Genomic DNA, 24,729 nt, shown 5'->3' on the forward strand with positions numbered 1-24,729 from the left:
ATGAACTTCAAAGGAGGTGAAAAAGGTGGTACGTGGAGGTAGAAGGTGGGAAAAAAGGTTGTTTTGGTTTTTGGTTGTTGATTGTCAAGAGAGACTTTTAATGAGAGCTGGAAAGTCAGTTTTCTAAAAAATTCGAGAAAAAAATCAGACTATTGAAGATCAGGGGATCTTAGAAAGCTGTTTTCTTCCGGAACGGAAGTTACTGAGTGTAATACCGAGTGCTACCAGCAATTGTACCGTCTAGTCCACGTTATGACATGGAGCAGATTGTGATAGAGGGCCTATTCCAGAAGTGGTTAAATCGATAACCGAGGAGGACTCCCGGCTGTTACCGAGATACAGCCTTTGCAGTTAAAAATCCACCTCAACGGAAAAGAAGAAGATTGGTCAACTGACGGTTTATTTTGGACAATTTGGACTCTTTGACGAAGAGTATTAGTTGTAAGTAGTTTGTAATTTTTTGTATTAAAGATTCAATGATATATTTAGAAGCACGATTTTTAGGTAGAAAGTAAGTTAGATAGGTTTAGTTATTTACCTTAAAAATAACTTGGCATCCCTATAATAGAATTTTTATTCAAGCTTATTTATTTAAATTTTCTTTATTTACTAGAATATTAGAATGAATGGTCAGGGTGAATCTGATGCCAGTTATGACGATATTATCATGCAACTAGGAGATGAGGGAGATTTGAGTAAATCTCATCTTCAGGATGATAATAATCAAGACAATACCTTTTTTTAAATGGGACACCCTATATATTTTTGCAGATTTAGAATAAGAAAATAATACCTTTTCAAAAACATATAACACTATAAAATTAAATTGAAAAATAACGTAGAAATCGTTATTTTTTATTTGCAATCGAGTATGAGTAAAACAGCATGGCGGCTGAACAAATGAATAACGTTTTATGGAACATGTTTATCTGTCAAAACAGTCAAATTGTAGTCAAATATTTTAGTACGTTTTCTGAGTTCCAAGATTTTTTTATTATTTGGACAATATAAAGAAAAGATTAACAGTAATTATTAGTGTCTCGTTTTAACCACATGCCTCATAATTATGAGAATTTTAAAAAATTCGGTTTCTCTTGTCTGTTTTATTAAATGCAATGAAAACGTCAATGAGGCTTCTAGGGTATATTTTAACAGGTAAAATATGCTTTTTGTTATTGATGATAGAAGTAGAAGAACTATTAAGTAACTAAGAAAATCAAAGTTTCGACAATCAAGACATCTAAATATCCTCTACAACAAAATTTTAGAAATATCCGAAATACCTATGGAATGGCACAAAAGTATAACTATCCCTATATTCAAGAAAGGACAGAAGACGCACCCAGACAACTACAGGGGCATAACGCTGCTGAACACAAGCATGAAACTTTTTACTCTTTTATTTTGAAGGAAAGACTTGAAACATAAATAACAAACAGGAAAGAACAACAAGGCTTCAGATGGAACAAATCCACGACCGATGCCATATTCATTATCAAACTAAAAACTAAAAGAAAAATCAGTCGAATTTAGTATACCAGCATATGTCTGCTTCATCGATTTGACCAAGGCATTTGATAGGGTTCGCTTCTCCAACATTATAAATATACTCATAGCGAAAGAAACGCCATCGTAAGAGCAGTCCGCAGTCTCAATATGAACAACACGACTAAAGTAAAGGCAGGAGACACTTATACGGAAGAGATACCGACATCAGGAGGCATCAGACAAAGAGCTTTAGCCCATTTCTGTTCAATCTCTTAAGGAACAGAATGATAGAGAGTATCATCACTAAATATGGGATACTGAATGGGACAGTATAAAAGAATCAGCTATGCCGATGATGCAGCTATTTTCGCTGAAACGGAGGACGTTCTACAGAGACAACTACACAAATTCTGCCAGGTCAGCCAAGCGATGAACATGACCATATCTGTAGAAAAAACGAATCGCATAACCTTTGCTAAAGATCCCGTAAGATGTAAGCTGGTAGTTCAGGACAAAATCATCGAGCAAGTCTCACAATTCAAATATCTGGGTATGGATCTGTCCAGGTGAAGGACCTAAGAAGCCAGATCAACAAAGCGTCTGCCATGTTGGGCTGCTTAAGGCAGATACTATGGGTGAACGAAAACATGCGAAAGGATAGCAAGGTCAGGATCTATAAGACTTGTATCAGGCCAATCATGACATACGGAATAGAAACCAGAGAAGAAACCAACAAAGCGAAATGAATGCTTCGAGTAGCCGAAATGAAAATGCTCAGGACTATAATGGAAAAAACAAGAATAGACCGAATTAGGAACACTGACATTAGGGAACAATGTGGGGTGCAAGACATCGTAAGATGGGGGAGACAAAGAAAAAGATATTAGTACGCTCACGTGAGAAGAATGGAAGAAGGAATGCCACGCATCGCACTTGAAGGGAAACCAATAAGGAAAAAAGCACCCGGAAGACCACCTAAGATATTGAAGGACAGCTCCAGGAACTGATCCAGAGGAACCTGCAAAACTAACAGATCGCCAGATCTGAAATAAGAATAAGAAGAAGAAGAAGAAGACTAATCGGTCAATAATGGTATGTTTATCATGTTAGTAGTGGAAACACATAGTGTGCACTGTGTTAAGTTGCACCAACAGAGTGAGAAATTTTAAAAAAATCAGCTATTTCTTTTAGCTACATTAGTAATGCATGTTTTTCGAGTTTGATTCTTTCATAGTTTCCGAGATACGGCCGATGATCTCCGTTAGTAAAGCACCTGCACATACCTAAGTAACAAAATTACTGAGTTTTCAAAATATTAAGTCATCTTTAAATTTATAAAATTGTACTGCATACATACCTGTTGGACAACATATTGCTCTCTCTGATTGGTAATTAATGGTATTGCAACGTCAACTACTATACTCTAATACCTTGTAAGTGAAGCTTAAAAAGCCCATTTTTAAAATCGTCGACGTAGGTAAATTAAATTAACCTGAATAAGGCATCGGTCGGCCATAAATCGTGGACAATCGAAAAATGGATTCTTCATTTCAAATTAAAATGCGATTGAGAAACAAAGGCAGCGCAATAAACGAAATTTATTTGGCTCTCTACCACCGACAATTGAGTAAATAATAAGAAGCTAAATAACGATTGTTATCAATTACCATGGCAGATCTGTTTCATAAAAACCCAGACGCCATGTGGCGGTGGTCCTTAGCTTCGGCTGGAACTCACAGGTTGACAATATTTATGTTTTACTGTTTAGTTTACCCTATTCATGTCTTCTAACAGAGACGCATGGCGCTTCTAACTAGCTAAACTATTAAGTCTATGTGTTAATATGCGGTATGTTATTCAAAAAAAATGATATATACCCGACACAAAATGGAGAATTCTTCTAATATGCTATAAATTGCACAGGCTTGCGTTTTAAAAAAAAGGGAACTAAATTGCAGTCATTTGAGAATTGATGAGTGGGTTTAACTTTCAGTAACTTATAATGCGATTTCGTGTCCGCCGATCGTATTTCAAGTAACTACTACTTCGGTTAAACTGAGCTGCTGTAAGAATGTAATTATTCTTCCTCCAACTCAATTCTGTTATTATATTAGGTTATCGATATGTTTGTCAGTGGCGGTCTGTTAAAGAAGCCAAGGAAGTGTCCATTTCCCGGGTTGTTAATAAACCTCACAGCTCCTCTTATGATGAACTGATCTATTTAAAAAATTTGAATAGATGAAGTTACGTACCTGATGAAGCCAACCCAAATCTTTAGAATTACTCATTAAACCAGTTTTTGAGTAATATTTATGCTTTTATGCACTTTAGGGATTAAAAGTGCACTTTTCCCTCATTTGAGGGATAAAAGAGACACTTTTAATCCCTGGGGGATTTAAAGTAAATTCTTCCAAATTAAACAATGATTTTATTGAAATTTTATTTATTTGTTAAAGTGTAAGGACGAAAAAGGATAATTAACATAAACATAACTTAAATCTAGTTCTTATTATTATATATATTTACATTTATATTGACTTTGGTGCAGTTTGCAAGGCTAACGAAGGGTGGACAATTGGAAGCAACATTTTTAGTAGTAAACATATTCTGCACATACGTAGCAGTCGCCGTTGCCGTTGTCTCATTTTCTGAAATTGATCTTTCTATGGTTGATGCTGATGCCATATCAACATCGGAGAAGACATTGGTGAATATTTGATCGGCAACATTCTTCTTTTGATACAATGAATTTTCAACATAACCTTCAGCAACAGAACTGCTTTTCCAGCCACCATGTCTTTTCAACACATCTATGGTTGATCCAGAGTCGGCAAGTAATGAAGCTGATGATCTGCGAAAACAATGCCCAGTATATAGGTTTGCGTTTGCTAGTCTCAAGTAGCCAGCAATTCTCCTTGGTAGCTGTCCAAATGTATTTTTTCCTATGGGCTGAGTCATGCATTTCCCATTTTTGTAAGACACAAAAAATCGTGTATGCTTTGTAGGTGGCCTTAGACCAATATACTTTCTCACTAATTCCACTACATTCGTAGAGTTTTCGCCAGACGTTTTTATCACAAACAAGAGATCCTTTCCTGATTTTGTACCCCGTAGATTTACCAGAAAAAAGCTTTTATGATCCGAGACATCGTTGCAGTCTAGCTGGCAGAGCTCCTTTCCTCGACATGCTCCAGCGACTCCCATAATCAGCACCACCTGCAACAAAATTGTCTCCTGTACATTTTGTAGTTTTGTAGACAAAAATAATCAATGGTGTTATTTTTAGTAGTACTATCAGGAAAATATTCAAAGTAAAGAAAATAATCTTACCTTTTGGGCTAGATATTGTTCATCTGGAGCATTTTGAAGAAAAGCTCTTATATGGTCGAAATCCAATGTCTTGGACTTCTTCGGCTTATAATGGTCATTGTGTCTCTTTAGAAATGCCTGGAGTTTACTGTATTTGCTGATGTCGACGTTTGCTTCAGATATTATCGTGGCTTTGATCATGGAATATTGGCTCCATAGAGAAGATGCCTTGAGCTTCTTAGACTTCTGCAGGAAGTAAGCCAGGAGCACCTTTTCATCCGTAAAATTCTCTGCATTCTGTTCAACGCACCATTTTTGGTAAACAAGAAACTGTTTTTTGTAAGCCTCGCGAGATTTTTCTGGAAGGAGGCTAGCGATGGCCTCTTGGGCGGCCTCTTCAATGTTCATTTTCAAAAAATACGATTTTTCTGGACTCACCGTTTGATAACAACTGATTGACATTTGTTTTGTGCCATAGCAACACTTCCACGGCACAATACATTTTAAGTGAATCCACCATGCCAACAACAATCAATAACAACTATCAGTAATACGAGAGTACCGTTGTAACCACTGTTAGTTTTGTAATTTTTTTTATTTTTAGTTTCTCGCATTCTAAAGTGCATAAAATAGTATATACCCTCGTGACTAAAGTGTCTTTTAATCCCTTAGCGAATTGTACAAACCTTTCGCCGCGGGATTAAAAGAACCACTTTAGCCCCTACGTTTATAATATACTATTCTACGACTGTAGGATTTGCTAAGAACGCGTGGGAAAATGACTCATTACTCACGGGTTATAGGTAATGGATCTCATGATCTATTCAAATCTAGTGATATAACAGTCGTAAAAAAATACTATTCTACTTTCATGGCATGGCTAAATAAGTTAATTCTTATTAAGTAAACTACAACGGTCGCCTAGGCTCGTGTCGCCAGCTTTATCTACGTGAGTAATAGCTGTGATTACGTTCTTGTACTCAATGTTGTTGAATAATATAGTATCAAACAAGTACAAAAATGTAAAAAGTATTTTTTATATTCTGAAAGAATTCTTCCAATTGAAAGATCCAATAAAAGCAGAGTTAATTACAAGTTATTTTTAAATTTATCCGAACCTTGTGTTTCATAATTGTTTCTAGCATTACAACTTTTTACTAAAAGATATGTACGAAATATGATACGAGAACGAGATTTATAGATTAACGCAATACAACACAAACCTCGTGTCTAACAGTCTAACCGCTAACCGATCAAAATGGTTTATTTTCCTGGAATGAAAATCACAATTACATTTTGGTTTGTTTAGACACAAGGCGTAAGATAGAAAAAAACCTTACAAATTCTACTTAACAAATGTGTACAGGATGGTACAATACCTAATACTTGGTATAGTGCAGAAGTTGTGCTTTCGCTCATGAAGGGGGATAATACAAATCTACAAAACTGCCGTCCTATCAGTTTACTGTGACACCTATATAAACCTTTAACTGAAATACTTACCATCCGTCTTTCAAGAAAACTAGATTTTTATCAACCAGTGGAGCAAGCCGGGTTTGGAAGCGAATAAAGCACAACTGACCATCTACAAACATTGCAAACCCTAATTGACAAAACAACAGAATGCAATATTCCCATTTCTAGGTAAATGGGAGGGCATTAGTTAATTTCCAAAAAGCATTTGATTCTATCGAAACATGGTCCTTTTTATATAATCTTACCAACGCCAGAATAGATTCTAGGTACTCATGATTGTAGGCTCTTAAAATATATATGAACACAGAGCAATACAAGTAAAAATTAACGAAGATACGAAAACAGACAAAATAGAAGGCTCTGGAAGACGTCTCCAAAAAACTTCAGTGGGAACAAAAGGGAATAAAGACAGATGGATCAATTCTAAATAATCTACTCTTTGCAGATGACAGCGTCATCATTTCCAGCAACTTATGCGAACTGAAACAACTTTAAACACTGACATCCGAATGAACCTGAAATGTGAGGTGTGAACCCAAAGAAACAACGAGCAGTAAAGATAGGCTACAAAGGCGCTGGATAGATGATATCAAGGAAGAAGTAGGTCGAAGCTAGTTCCGAATAGCCGAAGATTGACAGAATTGGAAGAGACACTGGCCTATGTTTAAAAACGGATGGAAGAAGGCTGAAGAAGAAGACACAAGGTTTGTGTGGCTGGCAAATTGCCCCATAAAGGGAGCAGAAGCCATATTCCCCTAGTTAGATAGGGGATTCAGGAAGGTAGGAAGGAAGGTTTGTGTGGTGTTATGTTGAGTTCCGCCATTCTATGTATAGATCTGAAAAACAGATCTATACATGGCTGGAGTGTGTCGCGTTTCTGGAGGGGCCATGTACTATTCAAGAAATAATGACATAAATCATAGAAAGGGAGTAGGAATAGTCCTGACTAAAAGTTATCCAGATCTGTAATAAATGTTTTTCCTTTCTCAGACAGATACATATTACTTAAACTATACGCCAAACCAGTCAACATCAATGTCATCCAGGTGTATGCACCCACAACAGATTCAACAGAAGATGAGATCGAGACGTCTTACGAAGAATTAAAGAAAGTACATTACAGTAAACAAGTTAAAAATCATGAGATAAACATGATTATGGGTGATTTGAACGCCAAAGTGGGAGAAGGAAGATTTGAAGCATTGCTGGGACTTTCTGAACTAGGACTACGCAATGATCGTGGTGAACGCCTTTGCCAATTCTGCCAGGAAGATAACATGAAAATAACAAATAGACATAATTCTAATGAAGGTGATAATTTGAACAATATAATTTAAATTTATCTTACTGGAACTGGATTATTAAACGGTTTAAAGGTAGACACCATCAAACCAGACAGAATTTTAATAAAACTGTATTTTTTTATATTACATCATCTTAAAGGAGTGTTGAATTTTAACTAGACGTGTTTAATCCGTCTCTACCGATAGTCATAGTCTAAATTAGAACTCTAAATGACTTTTTTATGCATTTCCTTTCCCAGTATACGGGAACGAGGTTGTGTTTTATTGATGCCGACATAGGAAAGTGCTTATCTAATTACTTAATAAACCGGGCAAATCAAATATGCAAATCTGAAATATTGCAGACCGGTAAAATAATAAAGATGTCAAAGCGACCCTAGGAGATTATCGTTTCGTATATATGGGATCGATTGTTCGGTGCAAGAGAAATACGAAAAGGTTAGGTTATGCAAATGATTCACATATAGAGAGTCGAAACCGAACAGGTAGACGAAGAAGTCGCTTATTTAAAAGATATAATACTCGTATAAATTGTAAGCGTGTTAATTAAACTGCCTGCATATTTTTTAGTGTATCAGCAGGTAGCGACGGTATTTACAAATTATTTGTAATAATCTTTGATGTTGATTGTATATGTTTTGTGATCAGTTTCTTATTTATCTGACTTTTGGGAGGTAAAGTAATCTACATATTGACAAAATTGTATCGTCCGCAAAACAATTAATGTTGTTTTTATCTGCGATTCTATATTGATGCAAAGTTACCGTCTATGACATGAGAAATTACAACTGCTAGACAAGAACTTGCTGTAACGTAAGATTGGACTTGTAGAGCCTTTCATATTTTCCCATAAAGCATCTTTTTACTTAAATGATACTGTAAACTAACGAAATAAGATGCTTATAATAAAGCGTAATACTCTAAAAAATGTATGTTAGAAGTGGAATAAAATTATCCAACTTTGCTTTTTAGAAACATTGATTGACATGAGAAAAATCTCTTGATTAATCCAAATATATCCGAAAATGTACTGTATTTTCAACGAGACGGTGCACCAGGTCATTGTACAAGATAAGTGAGTCAATATTCATATGTACCCTGATTATTATAATTTTAGCTGCACGTCATAACACAGGTGATTCTGCTGCCAACCGAACTTACTGGACAATAGCATTGCATAGAAACGGAAATATTATTAGTATATTACGTAACTAGTGCTGTAAGAAGCATTTTACGCACGATATGGAAAAAGTTAGCGGCGAGTGCGTAAAATGCCTTAGAGCATGTGTGACGTACTACTACTACTTTACCTACGACCAAGTGTAAAGTCCTACTTTCACTTTTTTTTTCACAAAAAAAAAATATTTTACATATTTGTACTAATCGTATAAATTATGCTACTAAAAAAATAATAATGTGATGAAAAAATGTCCCAAAAACATGTTATCTAATAATTGTTAGTGTTATTTTTAAAATAATCATTTATGCTGATATTACAGTTATTAAGAACAAATGGCGTATCTGTTTTATTGCTTGTTGAGACTTAGTCAAATGTTACATTATTGCTATTATACACCTTGAATTATTATTAGTATTAGAAATTAGAAGTAGTAGTTAGTAGTAGTACAAACAATGCACTACGTGATGATCTCCATCTAATATACTTTGATAAAGCAAGAAATGGAAACAAAATCAGTTTTCTCCAGCATTAGAATAGTTAGTTTATGGCCGATCTTAAAACTGTACGGTTTTTTTTACAGCTGTTCATTTTTTTACAACTGTGCGTGAAGAAGGTCATTACCTAACGGAAAAACTATGCGTAATTAGCTGTTTACACTGAGGTCGTAGGTAAAAAATGTATACGAACACTGTTCTGACATTAGATATCACTTTAAAAGTAAAAGCATATTCTTTAATTTCGGTTCGTTTTTTATAACATTGACAACTCGGCAAATTTTCACCTTAATTATAATAATCAGGGTATAGGTAACGAGTCAATATTCATAGGGTAATAAAGTCCTTGATAGCGAAAATTATAGAATACAACAAACCATTGATTCTGTTGATGATGACTTCTTCAGAATATGAAGAAGTGTGATGTATCTAATAACGCAACAGCTAAAGTCAGAATCTATTATCACGCCACAAAAAAATCTTGGAGAAAGGTATTAAACAAAAGGAGAGTATCTCTCCAAAACTATTCACCCCCCCCTACTACAGAGCACCATGAAGAACAACAGTTGGGGAAATATTAGAGTCAACACAAATGGAGAGTATCTGAACAACTTGAGGTTTGCAGATGACACAGTCCTGATTGCAGACCGAATAGATCAAGCATGCTGTCTTCAGGATCTTAAGAGTCCTTGTGCACGAGTTGACTTAAAAAATAACGTCTCTAAAACTATACATGGACTTTCATCAATGGGTGCTCCCGGTTCTAACATATGGAGCAGAAACACTGATTCTTACCAGGAAGATAATAAACACAATTTAAATGCAATTAATGTGAATAAGATTTAATTTAGCTTATCACCACTGTTGGTTATAGTGGTAAATCTCATTAGCTCACAATGATTCTGACAATATCAAAAAATAATTGTTGAAGATTTAAGACACCTTTAGAGACCTTTAGCAATATCTGGAAGCATTTCAACAGTATTTAAAGCTCTCTGGCACTTTCACATTGATTTCTGGATTTTTTTGGCAATTTCAGAATAACTGTTGAACGTTTAGTCTCTTGTAGTAACCTCTATTAATGTTTGAAAGGGTATCAATAGTATTTACGGCTGTCTGGCATTTTCCCAATGATTCGAGAGGCTTCTGTCAACTTCTCAAAAATTGATGAAGCTTAAAGAGACTTGTAGAATCCTCTAGGAATGTTTAGAAGGCTTTCAGTAGTATTTAGAGTTGTGTGACATTTTCACAATGGTTCTGGAGGCTTATGTCAATTTCTGATAGACTTTTTAAAATTTAAGACACTTGTAGAAACCTCTAGTAATGTTTGGCGTGTTTTCAATATTATTTAGAGCTGTCTTGCACTTCCCCACTTTCACAATGATTCTGGAGGTTTCTGGCAGTTTCATAATGACTCTGGAGGTTTTTGGCAATTTCAGAAAAACTGTTGAAGGTTTAAGATACTTAAAGAAACCTCTAGTAATGTTTGTAGAGTTTTCAATAGTATTTAGAGCTATCTGACATTTTCCCAATAATTCTGGAGGCTTCTGTCAATTTTTGAAAAATTGATGAAGGTTAAAGAGACTTGTAGAAGCTTCTAATAATGTTTAGAAGGCTTTCAGTAGTATTTAGAGTTGTTCACAATGGTCACTTTCGGATAGACTTTTTAAAATTTAAGACACTTTTAGAGCCCTCTAAACATATTTGAAATGTTTTTAGTTATATTTAGAGTTCTCTGGCACTTTCATAATGACTCTGGAGGTTTTTGGCAATTTCAGAAAAACTGTTGAAAGTTTAAGACTCTTGTAGAAACCTCTAGTAATGTTTGGAGTGTTTTCAATATTATTTAGAGTTGTCTGGCACTTTCCCACTTTCACAATGATTCTGGAGGTTTCTGGCAGTTTCATAATGACTCTGGAGGTTTTTGGCAATTTCAGAAAAACTGTTGAAGGTTTAAGACACTTAAAGAAACCTCTAGTAAAGTTTGGAGAGTTTTCAATAGGATTTAGAGCTCTCTGACATTTTCCAAATAATTCTGGAGGCTTCTGACAAGTTCTGAAAAATTGATGAAAGTTAAAGAGACTTGTAAAAGCGTCTAGTAATGTTTAGAAGGCTTTCAGTAGTATTTAGAGTTGTCTGACATTTTCACAATGATTCTGGAGGTTTCTGTCAATTTCTGAAAGATTTTTGCAAATTTAACACACTTTTAGAGGCCTCTAAACATATTTGAAAAGTTTTTAGTTGTATTTAGAGCTCTCTGGCACTTTCACAAAGATTTTGGAGGTTTTTAGCAAATTCAGAAGCAACTTAAGAGCTCCTAGTAATATTTATAAGGTTTTCAGTAGCACTTCGCGCTCTCTGATACTTTCACAATGATTCTGGAAACTTCTAACAATTTGAAAAACACTGCGAAATACAGTTTGAAGTTACAACTACAACTTTAAACACTGACTCCAGTTTTAACAACTAGCTGTCAATATACGGCTCATTTTACATTATCATCATTATTTGTTACAATAGCAAACTGTGTTAGAAACGTGTTTTGTTTCAGAGTAACTTCTTCCTTATTGATATGATTCTTATAAAATTAAACTCTCAATTTTGAGAAACATATTTTGTAGTTGACAACTGTAATGACACTGTGTTATAACTTTTCAAACACTTTTTTTAAGGCGTGAATTGCATTATAAATTAGTTTTTCAATTAGATTAATTGAATGTTAACAAGACCCAGTTAAGTTTATATCTGAATTTGTAAGTGATATAGTTTCTATATGTAAATCTAATTTTCAAATTGCGACCTTATCGAAATCATTTTTATAAGTCAACGTCAATGATAATTTCAAAACTTTAGATTGATCTGAGCTTTAACATTAATCTAAAATTTGAAGGAAAAACTATTTATAAACCTAAAAGTTGACGACAATTGACTGTTTAGATTGGTTTCTCAGTCTGTTAGTTGACTTTAGTGGTATAATTTTCTTTATTAACTCGTTTCCTTCGATTATTTTGTGCATTTTATTTAAAAATGTAAACTTAAGCAAAAGCTTTAGTTACATGATTTGTATGATTTGTAAAAGTTTCAGTTTTTTTTTAATTTTTAAGTTTCCGAAGTAACGAAACCATTAAAACATAATTTGGTTTCCGTCAATAAATTAGATATCAACAAGATCAAGAAACACTGACATAAAACATACTAAAATGCATTGTAAATACAATGCAGTGAAAACAATGTAATTACATACACAAAAAAGAAAATATTTTATCAACCCGAAAATGAGATGTTGTTTGCTCTGAAATACAACCAAACTAAGTCATTATCAAATAATAGCTTTGGATTATACCTGGAAATAATTTAAGAAAATTGAAAAAAGAACGTCAAATTTCCGAATCTCTCAGTTTGCAAGTAATAGAAAAGGGACAAAAAGTGCACCGATTTTTTCGAAATTAGGACACAACAACAAAGACTTCGATCTTTTCAAGATAAGATTAAGAATATCATTGACTATCATATTATCAAGAGCTCTTAATAACGCTTCAGTTAATATAATTCAAATTTTTGATTATCTAAAAAATAACACTGATAATGCTTAAATTGTAAATTGTACTGTACTGTAGGTACTTGTAATTTTATTACTGTTATGAGAGGATATTCCCTAGCAGAACTACTTTTTGTTTCTGCTTTACCAAATGCTTTTTTTATGAACCTAGACCAGAAAGTAATAAACTAAACATTTTGCTAGTTTGACAAAGTTGATGGTTTCTTAGATCACTAATCTGTCAATAAAACGAGAGTTTTCATGTTGTAACGAAAAAGTAAATATCTCTGTAAGGCACAAGAGCCAATAACTCCATTAGTACTTAAGTATTCTACTGATATTGTAGTGTTTAAATTATACTTTTCAAAAATGGTGATAAAAAGTCAAAATTAACAAATTCAGTCACGTAGGTGGTCACCTCCCGGTGTGCTCGAAAGAATACCCTAATTCTAAATCGTATTATCTGTTTGTATGCCCTTACAACTTAAACATTCTACCAATAGCTGTGCCAATAGTGTGTTTTTTAGTTCTTGACAGATTGATGCCAAATGTTTTCGTTTCTTGTTGTTTTTGTCAGAATTATACATGTCGGTATCCTTTGAGAACAGTACAAAGTTGGTTGGAAACTCTTATTTAGCCTCCAACGATCTACCACATCGTTTTGTAAATTTCATACTCACTCATCTTAGTAAAATAGTTTTTTCAGAATTCAATTCAAGTAACACTTTGCTCTATGCTACATTTAAAACAAAAATAAAACTAAACTCTAGTTTTAGTCTGGCACAAAAATGCAATATTTATTAAGACATTTGACATATGAAATATACCTGACTTGACAGAGACAGATAAATTAGGTTGTTCCTTCAGGTTGTTGTTTTGTTGTTATCCTAAATTTTTTCATTTTCCATCAAAAGACCATCAAAAATATGGTTAATAGTGAAAAAAACTCTATATTATCCACGGTTTAGACAACTTTTATTCACCTTATGTCTGACATACGGTCAACAAAAGCTTCTGTGCAAACTTTGGTTAATAATAATATAAGATTTGTGTCCCTACTTCCTAGATGAATTTATTTTAGCAATAGTTACATCATATAGGTAATGTTGTATAGTTATGCTGTATATTGTGTAATTTGCAAAGTATTTGTAACTAGACGATGCTAAACACTGGGATATTGTGTATTTTAGCAGATAAAGCATTTATTATTATTATTCAGAAACTGAATCGTGTTTCAATGCTGTCCGTTGGGTCCGAGCTAAATTATTTACAATAGACAATAAAATAAAAAAAACGCAACAAATTATGGTTTAAATTGTGTCAGTTGAGTGTGTTTTTGCCAATTTTTGTTTGCTTATTCAAGTTTTTTAATGAATACCAGAATATTTTTACAAACATGTTCCAGTACGGTCCTGCTTTTCAGGTTCAATTTTCTAGCCCCAGTGCAAGTTTCAGGTCCGTAACCGCCCAAATACCCAAATTATGGGCCAAATTGTGTTTCATGTCAGTTGAGTGCTTCTGCTATTTTTTGTTTGCTTATTCCCGTTTAACAAAAACCAGCATTTTTCTAAACATTTTCTATGATGGCCCTAGTTTTGAGGTTCAATTTCCTATAGCCTCAGTGAAGGTTTCAGGTCCGTAACTGCCCAAATGTTCAAATTTTAGGTCAAATTGTATTTCATGTCAGTTGAGTGTGTGAACAAATTGAGTGTGTTTTCTGCTATTTTCTGTATGATTATTCCAGTTTAACAAAAAGCAGCATTTTTCTAAAACTTGTACAGTATGGCCCTGGTTTTGAGGTTCAATTTACTAGCCTCATTGAAAATTTCCGGTCCATAATTGCCGAAATACCTAAATTATGTGCCAAATCGTGTTTCATATCAGTTGAGTTTGTGTTCTGCTATTTTCTGTTTGGTTATTTCAGTTTAACAATAACCAGCATTTGTTAAAAAAAAATAACAGTACGGCCCTGGTTTGGGTGGTCAATTTACTAGCCTCAGTGAGAGTTTCAGGGTGCGTATTCTTGAAACGAGGGAAGGGAATTATCAAGAGAAAGACCTGTAGAATGTGACAGGAACTCGCCATTGTCAGCTTCTTCTGCCACATTCTCTTGAGAATTCCGTTCCCTGCTTTCAAGAATAGGCCCCCAGGTCCGTAACTGCCCAAATACCCAAATTATGGGCCAAATGGTTTTTCATGTCAATTGAATGTGTTTTCTGCTACTCTCTGTATGATTATTCCAGTTTAACAAAAATCAGAATTTTTTCTAAAAATGTTCGTGAGCAGGGCGAACGTGACGTCACGATGACGTAATTTGGCAAATCCATAATTTGATCAATTGTCAAATTACGTCATTTTGACGTAACATTCTTTCTGCTCGCTTTATGGATTGTGAAAACGTTGTGAATACTTAACACAGAGTCGTAGAAAAAGTATAGTATTCTCCTGTTAGTATTCAACTAATTACTCACTCGATAATTTACACACAACACTCGCCTTTGTCGCAAACTTCATCTTCGTGAGTAATAGCTATCTTTACATACTCGTTGAATAATTATTACTCTCGACTAATTTGAACACTTTGTTAATACAGTCGACAAAGCCGCCATTTACTTTAAAACTGAAAAGACATTCATATGTAAAATTTTACGAGTAAACCAAATATGCACAAATACACATCTATTTGAAACTATAGGAAATTATTTGCCCCACATTTACGCACAATCTGCATAGCAAAAACTGTTTTTAAATTGTATTGATAATCATACACAACTTTGATATAAGAAGTTTTTCCTAAAAATCAAAAATAACATACAAGCCCCCTTCCCTGTATATTCCATCAACTTTTATAGTTTTATGAGCAAACCTTTTGATGGAAATCTGGATAATTCGTGTATTTCAAGTAATTAAAAAATTACTGCAAAATTTAATTATTCTCTACAATCTGAAAATGCGATAACCAAAATGACGTACTTTTTGAAACAATTGATAAAATGAATCAATGTTTTATACTGTAGTATTCTCATTACATGATAAATTACTGTTTTACTGCAAAAAGGTATAAATGACTCATCTGAACCTTTGTATGATTGAAAATCCCAGTTAATAAGTTTAAAAATAAGTGAAATTTGTAAGTGCAGCGGTTAAAATCGTCGTTGTACTGAATTGTCTACGACTTCCAAGAAATTTGTCTTTTAACCAAGTCGGGTCAATTTGACGAGAAAATTTGATAATTAAATTAGTCACCACAAAAGCACCGTAAAATGTACATGATGATAATTGATAATTGGTCACGAGAAACCCAACAAACCGTTGCAAACCACAAAACAATCATTAGGCGCACACAATTTGAAAAATTGTTAGGATGTGGTCGTGTCCTTTTGATTGTAATTTTTGTCGGTGTTGTGCAAACTTTCCATTATATCGCAATTGCAATTGCCGCCAATTACAGTGACATTTCGGTTAAAACTATCAAAGAACAGAGTATAATGCAACTGAGAAGGAAATTTACAAAGTCGTTCATCATCATTAGACGCAAAAATCGCTAACGTAGTTGAAATACGTATATAATCCCTACTGGGCGGAGCAGAAGCTGCCCGGATTTAAATTGGTCTACTTAGGCGTACTCACTTTGCAAGTTTGATCTTTCAATAATAATTATGTTCGTAGTCAGCGTTTTTGAGTGATATGTGCAGTTTTACTAATCATACCAATCATGAATGATGCATAAATGTTGAAGCTTAGTCGAAAACCGACAGGAATTTGTTTCTAAAAGTATCGATCATTAAATGGACAAAATGATACGATCACCCTTAAAAATGTCCATGCCAAGATAGGCATCTTTGCTCTCGTCAGGTTTGATGGTATGGTATGGGCGGAATGACAAATTAACTAACAGTATATCAGGCGCTGCCTTCGACATCTGTCCGATCGGAGCTCAGGTTGTGATGAAATTCATCAATTTCAGTGTTTGGCCTTTTGCAGCCACTTGAAGATTTACTTCAGGTTTAGAGGAAGTTATCTAGACAAGTTTGATTGACATTTTTAAAGATGGCTATTATTTACCTCAAAAGTAAATACACCAAATAATAGTGAAATCAAGTGGTTTTAGCTGTTAGTGGGCTACTAACATTAATAGCTTACTACTACTATCTAGTATTTGGATCACTAATATATGGTCTAAACCAAGTCACTTTTCCAATTTGAATGAAACCAATTTTTGAAAGTACCACCTTCAATTGCTTATTTAAAGTAGATCGGTTGCCATGTTAATTTTGCGAAATGCACTCTAAAACTGGCCATAGGAAACAACTTAATAAAAAATCTGGTAAGCGAACACTTTGGGATAATATTACCAGAAACTTATGTGATTTCATCCACTATATTTAATTTTGTTTGAGTTGATCAGCTTTAGGGAACGAATTGGTCCTTACAAGTGCATTTGCTCCTCTCTCCACCGTAAAATTGTACTGGCAGAACGGACAACCAGAAACTTGAAACTTGTATGATTTTGTTAGGCTATTTAAGGCCAATTTATAAAAATTTGGAGTTTGAAATAAAATTGTCTGAGATGAGACAAACTGTCAGTTTGTAAACTGTTCAATTTTTGTAAACATGAGTTGGTACGTTTACACCCATTAAAGTAATATAGAAATAATCCTCCTCAATAATACGATAAACCAAAAGCCAAGTAAATTATAATTCACTTAATAGAGAGACTTTACTTAATTGAGTAGTTTCTATTCTTTTTTGCACATTATACGGTCAAAGCTTCGTTTTTCGCGTTCAGTTTTGAAAATGCGAGAAAAACGTAGTCACTCAAGTCTTAAAATTACACCATCGATGACGTGAATGCAATTTTTGTTGGCGTTTACTTTATCTCCAAATTTTTATAATTTACAAAAAAAAAATGTTTTATTTTTTTGTTTTCTACGAATGACCGCAAAGAAGTTACTTTGAGCACACTTTTACATATACAAAGTAACATTTTCCCTCACACTATGCAGGAATAGTTATTTTCCTAACAAGTGCGGAAAGTGATACTTTCCCGCATGCTGACTGAAGACTGAAGTCGAATGCGGAAAGGCATTTTCCGCTAGTGTTACGAACATCATTTTTTCTACAAGCGGAAAAGTCTATATTTCGAGAACAAAAAATAGTGCGGGAATGTTATCATTCGCGCACGCTTGTAGAATCAAAAAATTCCCTCACCCTATGTGGAAAAAATGTCAATAAAAATTTAAAATTAAAAACAAAATGTATAGTTATTTCATTCGAAGAAAAAAAATGTTTTCTACTTTTACAGAGATTTAGGTTCATTCCTTAACAGTTTAGAGAACGGATAAGTAGGCAATTGCCACCGGTTGAACGAATACAGAATCCTAGACTTTCCGCAACTGTGCGATATGAAATAGACCAATCACAGGCAATTTTCAGCGTACTATATGAAATAGACCAATTACAACTAATCTTGAACGTAAACAAAATAATTCTTGTGATTGTCATCCTCTCTGACAGTTGGCATCAAAACATTGCATTTTGGCTTACGTTTTGAGGCAATGAAAATGCCGTTCACGTTTTAGTTAGTGTTCAATTTAAAAATAAAAACATCTTCTTTAGCCCATGTCCGATTTTCGTCCTCGTGCGATAGGGACACCTTATTAACCCTTGTTGTACAATATCCTATAGTTCCTAACTCTTGTGCAAAGTGTCTTGTCCGCACTTGTCTGGTGCCTGAACTCCGCTTCGCGTCGTTACAAGACTTACTTTGCACACTTTCCAATGTAAAATGTAAGACCAATTTGAGACACACTGTATAAACAGTGTAGTTCCAGCTTTGTAATTCTGCATTTATCAATATAAAACATTTATCAACTAAGCCATGCTTCACAGTTTGTTGTATTAGATTTTTCCTACTCGGGTGCGGTAAAGTGCACTCTTCCGCACTCATTTGATTTTACTTTTCCGCACCGGATGCGGTAAAGTTACTTTTCCTAAAATGTCCCGTATATTTATTGATTTTATCACCCAACAAACCCTGTATATTTTGAGTAACTATTGACTGACTATTAACCAAAATCAACAATAAGGGTATGACATTTGTTACACATATTTAGCAACGAGCATCAATTAGACCTTTTAAAAGGCATGATAGTTTCTTGTTCTGTAGTTCTATCATTCTGAAAATGGATTCATTTTACGAAGAATCATTGACGAAGCTACGGAAGCAAGCAGTCACTTAGTTCCAAAAAGGTCGAGAGAACGGTTCACATTCAAAAAAAAGTTTTTGTTGATGAAAGAGGAGGTATTTCTTGCATATTTTAATCACGTCTCAAAAAGATCTACGTTATGGTCTAAATACTCAATGATAAAGATAAGTCAAGCATAACATAGACAAAAGTAAATTCTATAAGCTAACAGCGTTCTTGAAGAAAGCCTATCACGGATTTAGACCGAAGAAAAGGTTCTCGAAAGAGAGGAAGTTGAAGAATTCCGGTCTGAAGTCCGGGTAAAAGTCGCAACAATTTTCGGGATAGCAAGAGCTTGTCGCAGCAAGGAACTCATGAAGATTACCTTAGATGATATTGATGAAAAAGATGATGTCTTGATAGTAAGGGTCCCCAACACAAAGATTTATGTTATAAGAAAATTTGTAGTGTGTAATTATGATGATTCTGATACAAGGTACACTGACCTCTACAAAAAGTACAAATTGTTCTTCTTCTTCTTCTTCTTCAGATGCCGTCTCCGTTTCAAAGGTTGGCAATCATCAGGGCGATTCTTATTTTTGAGACCTCAGCTCTAAATAGTTCGTTGTTATTGCAACCAAACCATTCTCTAAGGTTCTTCAGCCATGAATTACGTCTTCTCCCCACAGATCTCTTTCCTTCGATTTTTACTTGCATAATAAGTTGCAATATTCGATACTTTTCCCCCCTCATGACATGTCCCATATATTGCAATTTTCTGGCCTTAATTGTCGTAATAACTTCTCTCTCCTTATTCATACGTCTCATCACTTCCACGTTGGTTATTCTGTCTACCCATGAAATCCTCAGTATTCTTTGGTATACCCACATCTCAAACGCTTCCAGTCTCCTCATTTCGGTTACCTTCAGCGTCCAGGCTTCCATCCCATAATACAGTACGGACAGCACATAGCATCTCATTAGTCGTATTTTCAGTTCCAGGTTTAGATCCCGACAGCAGAAAAGCCTTTTCATTTTTATAAATGTGCTTCTGGCCTATTCGATTCTGATTCGTATTTCTTGTGAGCTGTCGTTGTTTTCATTAATGGTTGTGCCTAGGTATTTGTATTCTCTTACTCTCTCAATAGGTTGATTGTTTACGTATATCCTACGAATGTCCTGAGTTGTTTTTGTCATCAACATATATTTTGTTTTGTTTATGTTCAGTGATATTCCATATTCTTCGCTTACCGTGACCATTCTATTAATTAGCGTCTGCAGATCTTCGTATGTTCCAGCCAGAATAACTGTATCGTCAGCATACCTCAGATTATTTATTGTCATGCCGTTGATCTTAATGCCTATGTTCTGATCATCAAGTGTCCTATTTATTAAGTCCTCCGAGTACAGATTAAAGAGGATTGGTGATAGTATATACCTTTGACGAACACCTCTCTGTATTTCTATTTCTTCTGATGTCATGTCTTCTATTCGTACTACTGCTTTTTGACCATAGTATAAGTTTGATATTATTCTTATGTCTCTGAGGTCTATTCTTCTCTTTATTACTGTTTCTATGAGCAAGTCATGCCTCACTTTATCGAAAGCTTTATTGTAGTCTATAAAGCATGTATAAATGTCTTGATTTATGTCTAGGCATCTTTGTGACAGGACATTGAGTGAAACTAGCGCTTGCCTTGTTCCTTTACGGAATCCAAATTGTGTATCGCCGATGTCTATGTCTATTTTCCTGAATACTCTACCATGGACTACCTTCAGCAGGACTTTCAATATGTGAGCCATCAAGCTAATGGTACGGTAGTCAGAGCACTGCTTGGCATTTTTCTTTTTTGGAAGAGTTATAAAAGTTGATAGCAACCACTCATTTGGTATTATTCCTGTTCTATATATGGTATTGATTAATTCTACCAAAATATGAATCCGGTCTTCCTCTATCAGCTTAAGAATCTCCACTGGCAGTTGGTCCGGACCTGCAGCTTTTCCATTCTTCAGCATCTCCAGTGCATATGTCACTTCATCCTTAATTATGTCCGGGCCTAAATCCCCTTCTATATTATCAAGATTGGTTTGTCGTCTTTCATCTTCGAATAGTTGTGTAATGTAGTCTTTCCATATTTCTAGTTTTTGTACTGTTTCTGTCACTATATCATGTTTGGCTTGTAATTTCTTAATTTCTTCGCATTTTTGTTTATAGTAGTCTTCTTTTGCTTTCCTGATTTTTGAGCGGAGTATTCGTTGTGTTTCTTTATATCGTTGTTCATTTTTTCCTTTATAGCTTCTCCTCTTATCCATGAGATCAAGGATTTCGCCAGTTATCCATTCTTTCCTTCCTGAGGGTTTTTCTTTCTTTAACATGTCTATTGAGGGTTCCAATACGGCTGATTTAATTCCGTACCATTTTTCATTTATGTTTCTGCAGTTCCGGTATTCTTCCTTACTTTCGAGTGTTTCCAGATTTTTGTTTATTCTTGTTTGTAGCTCATTCTGTATTTCCTGGTTCTTTAAGTGTTCTATATTTAACCGGGTTTATTTCGTCAAATTGTCATGCAAAATAGCTGTATACTTGCGCCTTTAGGATCCTGAAATGTACACCGGCTATTGTTTTCGTAGATCTTCAGCTACAATGTTGGCGAACTCTGGATCCAATATCACCAACATTAAGAGACACGATGGGTGGACCTCAGTTGCGGAGGCGTACATTGAAGATTCCATCGCTAATAAAAAGAATATTGCAGAAAATATACTCCAAAACCCTACAAGCAGTAAATCCCTATCAATACAGCCAGATGACTAGTCCAACAGTCGTAATCGAACTTCACAAAATTCTACAAAAAATTATGATTTTTCAAGTGCAACTTTTTGCTGGGCAAAATTGAATATAGTACATATTGAGCTAAATTTGTAATAAAGTAAAGTAAAACTCAAAGAAAAAATGTTGAACCTAAAACAAAACATTAGAAAAGTGTTTGAAAAAAATGAGTGTGATGAGTGAAGCTCCGCTTTGCGTCTTTCGAGCAACTGGAGTCTCGTGCGGGAAAGTATCACTTTCCGCACTTGTTAGGTAAATAACTATTTTCGGGTTCATAATTCTGAACCGTTCAGAAACTGTTTTTCGAACGGATTAGGGCCATCTGCATGAATGAGATGAATATTGCTGTGTACTGATTTAGGGGACTATGTACAAATTATCGTGCAAAAGGTCCAAAGTCATAAGATCAAGAATTTTGAAGCGAGGACCTACTCGATCCAATTTTTTTTTACGCATATTTAGTACCAATCGTGCAAATTTCGGTGTTTGTGTGTAGCACTTAATGTTAGTGACTTCTCGACAGTTGTAAAGTGCTTTACGGGTGCCGTCGGAGATGTTAAACTTTCACGTGTGACACTCGATGTCAATAATTCCATTTTTCAGGTCCAGCCTTGCTCTCACGGTTAGTATTTCTCATTTTTATTGTGATTATTTCCTTCCTATCAATTTTGACCAATCTCTATCAAGAATTAGTATAACAAATGTAAATTTTGAGTGGAAAAATCACTTAACAACTGTCAACTTAGCTGTCAGCAGTTTTTCCGGAAAAAAATTGGAAAAAATTTCACACTCCTCGCAGCAACATAAAGAATAGTGTTACCCTTTCTAGCTTGAAAGTTATTGTTTTTATTAATTATTGTTCTTATTGGTTTAATTAAAACAAAATGTTTATTTAACTCAGGAAATAATCTTACCAAATATCCCTCGTGCATCTAATTTTTCCTGTGAAAAACTTGGAATACTCGTTTCTAAGTAATTTGTTTTAACAAATAGCATGAGCGAGAATGGTTTTAAAATTTTTAATTTTTAATTAAAGATTTTTAAAACCACTCTCGCTCATGCTATTTGTTGAAACAAATTACTTAGAAACTCGTTTTTCCGAATTTTTCCGGAAAAATTAAATGCACTAGGGATATTACCCCCGAATATACAATCGTTTTGGTTTCAATACCGTGTTTCTGGACATACATAATTTAAGATTACTTTTTTGGTGTTTAGGGTGTTTGGGTCTGGTGTACAAAAGGTCTCCACGAAATTTGGGCAGAATTTTTTTATAGTTAGTATGTAATACAGATACCACAAATTGTTCCACAAAAATTACTTAAAAACGCTCAAGTTTGCTATGATTTGGTGAAAAAACCATATACAACAACGTACTATACATTTTAGTCATACAACCTTGCCAAAAAAGCATAAAATAACTGTAGTGTGAATAGTACAAGTGGTAATCTGGTAATATGTAGTAGAAGAAAATGCATAGGTATTATTTATTTATCGTATTGCACATGACAGCACTTTCATATTCACACTAGACAGTCACAAATAAAAAATTAGAATAGTCCAAAAAAAAAATAGTATAGCTGAACACTTACACTTATCTTATGGCTGACATGGTGTTAATTATTTGCAAGCCTTGTATATTACTATTTGACAAGAAATTTAAATCACTTTAAATGACATAAGCTTATTTACTTTTTTATTGCTTTTTAGAAGTAGGTAAACAAACTCTGCAAATTTAATAGGACTGTAATTTTAGTTTTTTTTAATATAAGACGTCGAAATTTATTAAAATATTGTATAAAACACTTGATTTAAACCTGTTTATTCGTGAATAAATAGCTATTTATGTAACCAGTTACACAATAAGACATTTTCGAAACGTGTTGCATACGTAATTTTTTCTAATTTTGACCAAAAAGCGGTAAAAAACCATCTTTTAAAGTGATTTAACACAAATATTCACTTTCATAGCACCTTGTATAAACTGTGACAACGACATGTTATGATGGATGTCGCCCATATGTTTCTACGGAGATGCATAAAAACAGGGAGTGATGAAATGAACTTTTCATAACTAGTTACATAAAGTGATACTTTTCGTAACTAGTTATGAAAAGTAAAACGATTTGTCACTCTAATCAGTTTTGAAAAGTATCACTTTATATGCCAAAATTAGAAAAAAATGATTTAAGTCACTTGTTGTATAAATAACTATTATTTGATGTTATTATCTAATGTTTAAATAGCTTTAAGAGAGAGTGGGTTTGTGAAACTAATTACTTTATTGATTTCCGTTCTTATTCCCAATATATCCTGTTTCCCATCTATACTGTCTTGTCATGTTCTTTTTCAAAATTTTATTTTAGGGCCAGTACTTTTATTTCAGAATAATTTTTATTCCAAGAATAGTTTCTATGGAAATTGTCAATCAGACCTTGTAATTAGTCAATTATGTTATACTGTTCCTTCGGGTGACTTGATTCATTAATCAAAACCATAATCATGTAAGTCAGACTTATTTATACTCTCAATGCGTATCACTTTCTTGAACTTAACAACACTATTGAACAGCAATCCCCCGGTTATGTTCTTCAGTAAAATTATGAGTTTAAAGTGCCTGCTATCACGATTACCGTGGGACATCAATATTAGCTTAACATTTCCCAAATATTATGCATTGAAGTATCCACATTGATTAGATATTAATTTGGCAAATATTTTATGAAAACAGCGACAATTTATTCGTGCTCAGGACCCGGATGCGCTCATAAATATTAATGGAATCGAACTTCCCCTTTATATGTGCAGCAACGTGTGCTCACACATTGTGTCGTCCAAATTATTTATATAGGGACGTAATAAATAGATAACTACAATAATTTCGCTCAAAATGACCCAGAAGGGGTTAAGAACCGCAAATGG

At 34.2% G+C, this 24,729-nt stretch overlaps 3 protein-coding genes across 11 annotated transcripts in view; 2 read left to right on the forward strand and 1 right to left on the reverse strand.

The window, feature by feature from the left end:
* The first annotated feature begins 1,809 nt into the window (after positions 1-1,809).
* LOC145725621 (uncharacterized) lies at positions 1,810-2,234 on the forward strand. The gene is made up of 2 exons (XM_081974425.1): positions 1,810-1,974; positions 2,055-2,234. The coding sequence occupies exons 1-2, from the start codon at positions 1,810-1,812 to the stop codon at positions 2,232-2,234; spliced, it is 345 nt and encodes a 114-aa protein (XP_081830551.1).
* A 146-nt stretch (positions 2,235-2,380) lies between these two features.
* LOC145725622 (uncharacterized) lies at positions 2,381-5,256 on the reverse strand. The gene is made up of 4 exons (XM_081974426.1): positions 4,819-5,256; positions 4,514-4,704; positions 4,106-4,339; positions 2,381-2,531 (listed from the first exon to the last, which is right to left on the reverse strand). Exons 1-4 carry the CDS (start codon positions 5,203-5,205, stop codon positions 2,381-2,383), a joined length of 963 nt encoding a protein of 320 aa, XP_081830552.1. The 5' UTR covers positions 5,206-5,256.
* A 17,028-nt stretch (positions 5,257-22,284) lies between these two features.
* Positions 22,285-24,729, forward strand: part of hth (Meis homeobox homothorax) — a 318,454-nt gene continuing 316,009 nt past the window's right edge. For 7 of the 9 annotated variants that reach the window (XR_014177313.1, XR_014177312.1, XR_014177314.1 and 4 more), the window contains exon 1: positions 22,285-22,429. Coding sequence is in view for 4 of the 9 variants with exons in the window: in XM_081974306.1 (XP_081830432.1) it covers positions 22,388-22,429 (42 nt within the window). In the remaining 5 variants the exon portion in view is untranslated. The remainder of the gene's footprint in view (positions 22,430-24,729) is intronic. The other 2 variants (XM_081974309.1, XM_081974310.1) reach the window with 1 other exon arrangement.

Source organism: Ips typographus, linkage group LG2, assembly GCF_016097725.1.
Source record: "Ips typographus isolate SLU linkage group LG2, UJ_Ityp_2.0, whole genome shotgun sequence".
Taxonomy (NCBI): domain Eukaryota; kingdom Metazoa; phylum Arthropoda; class Insecta; order Coleoptera; family Curculionidae; genus Ips; species Ips typographus.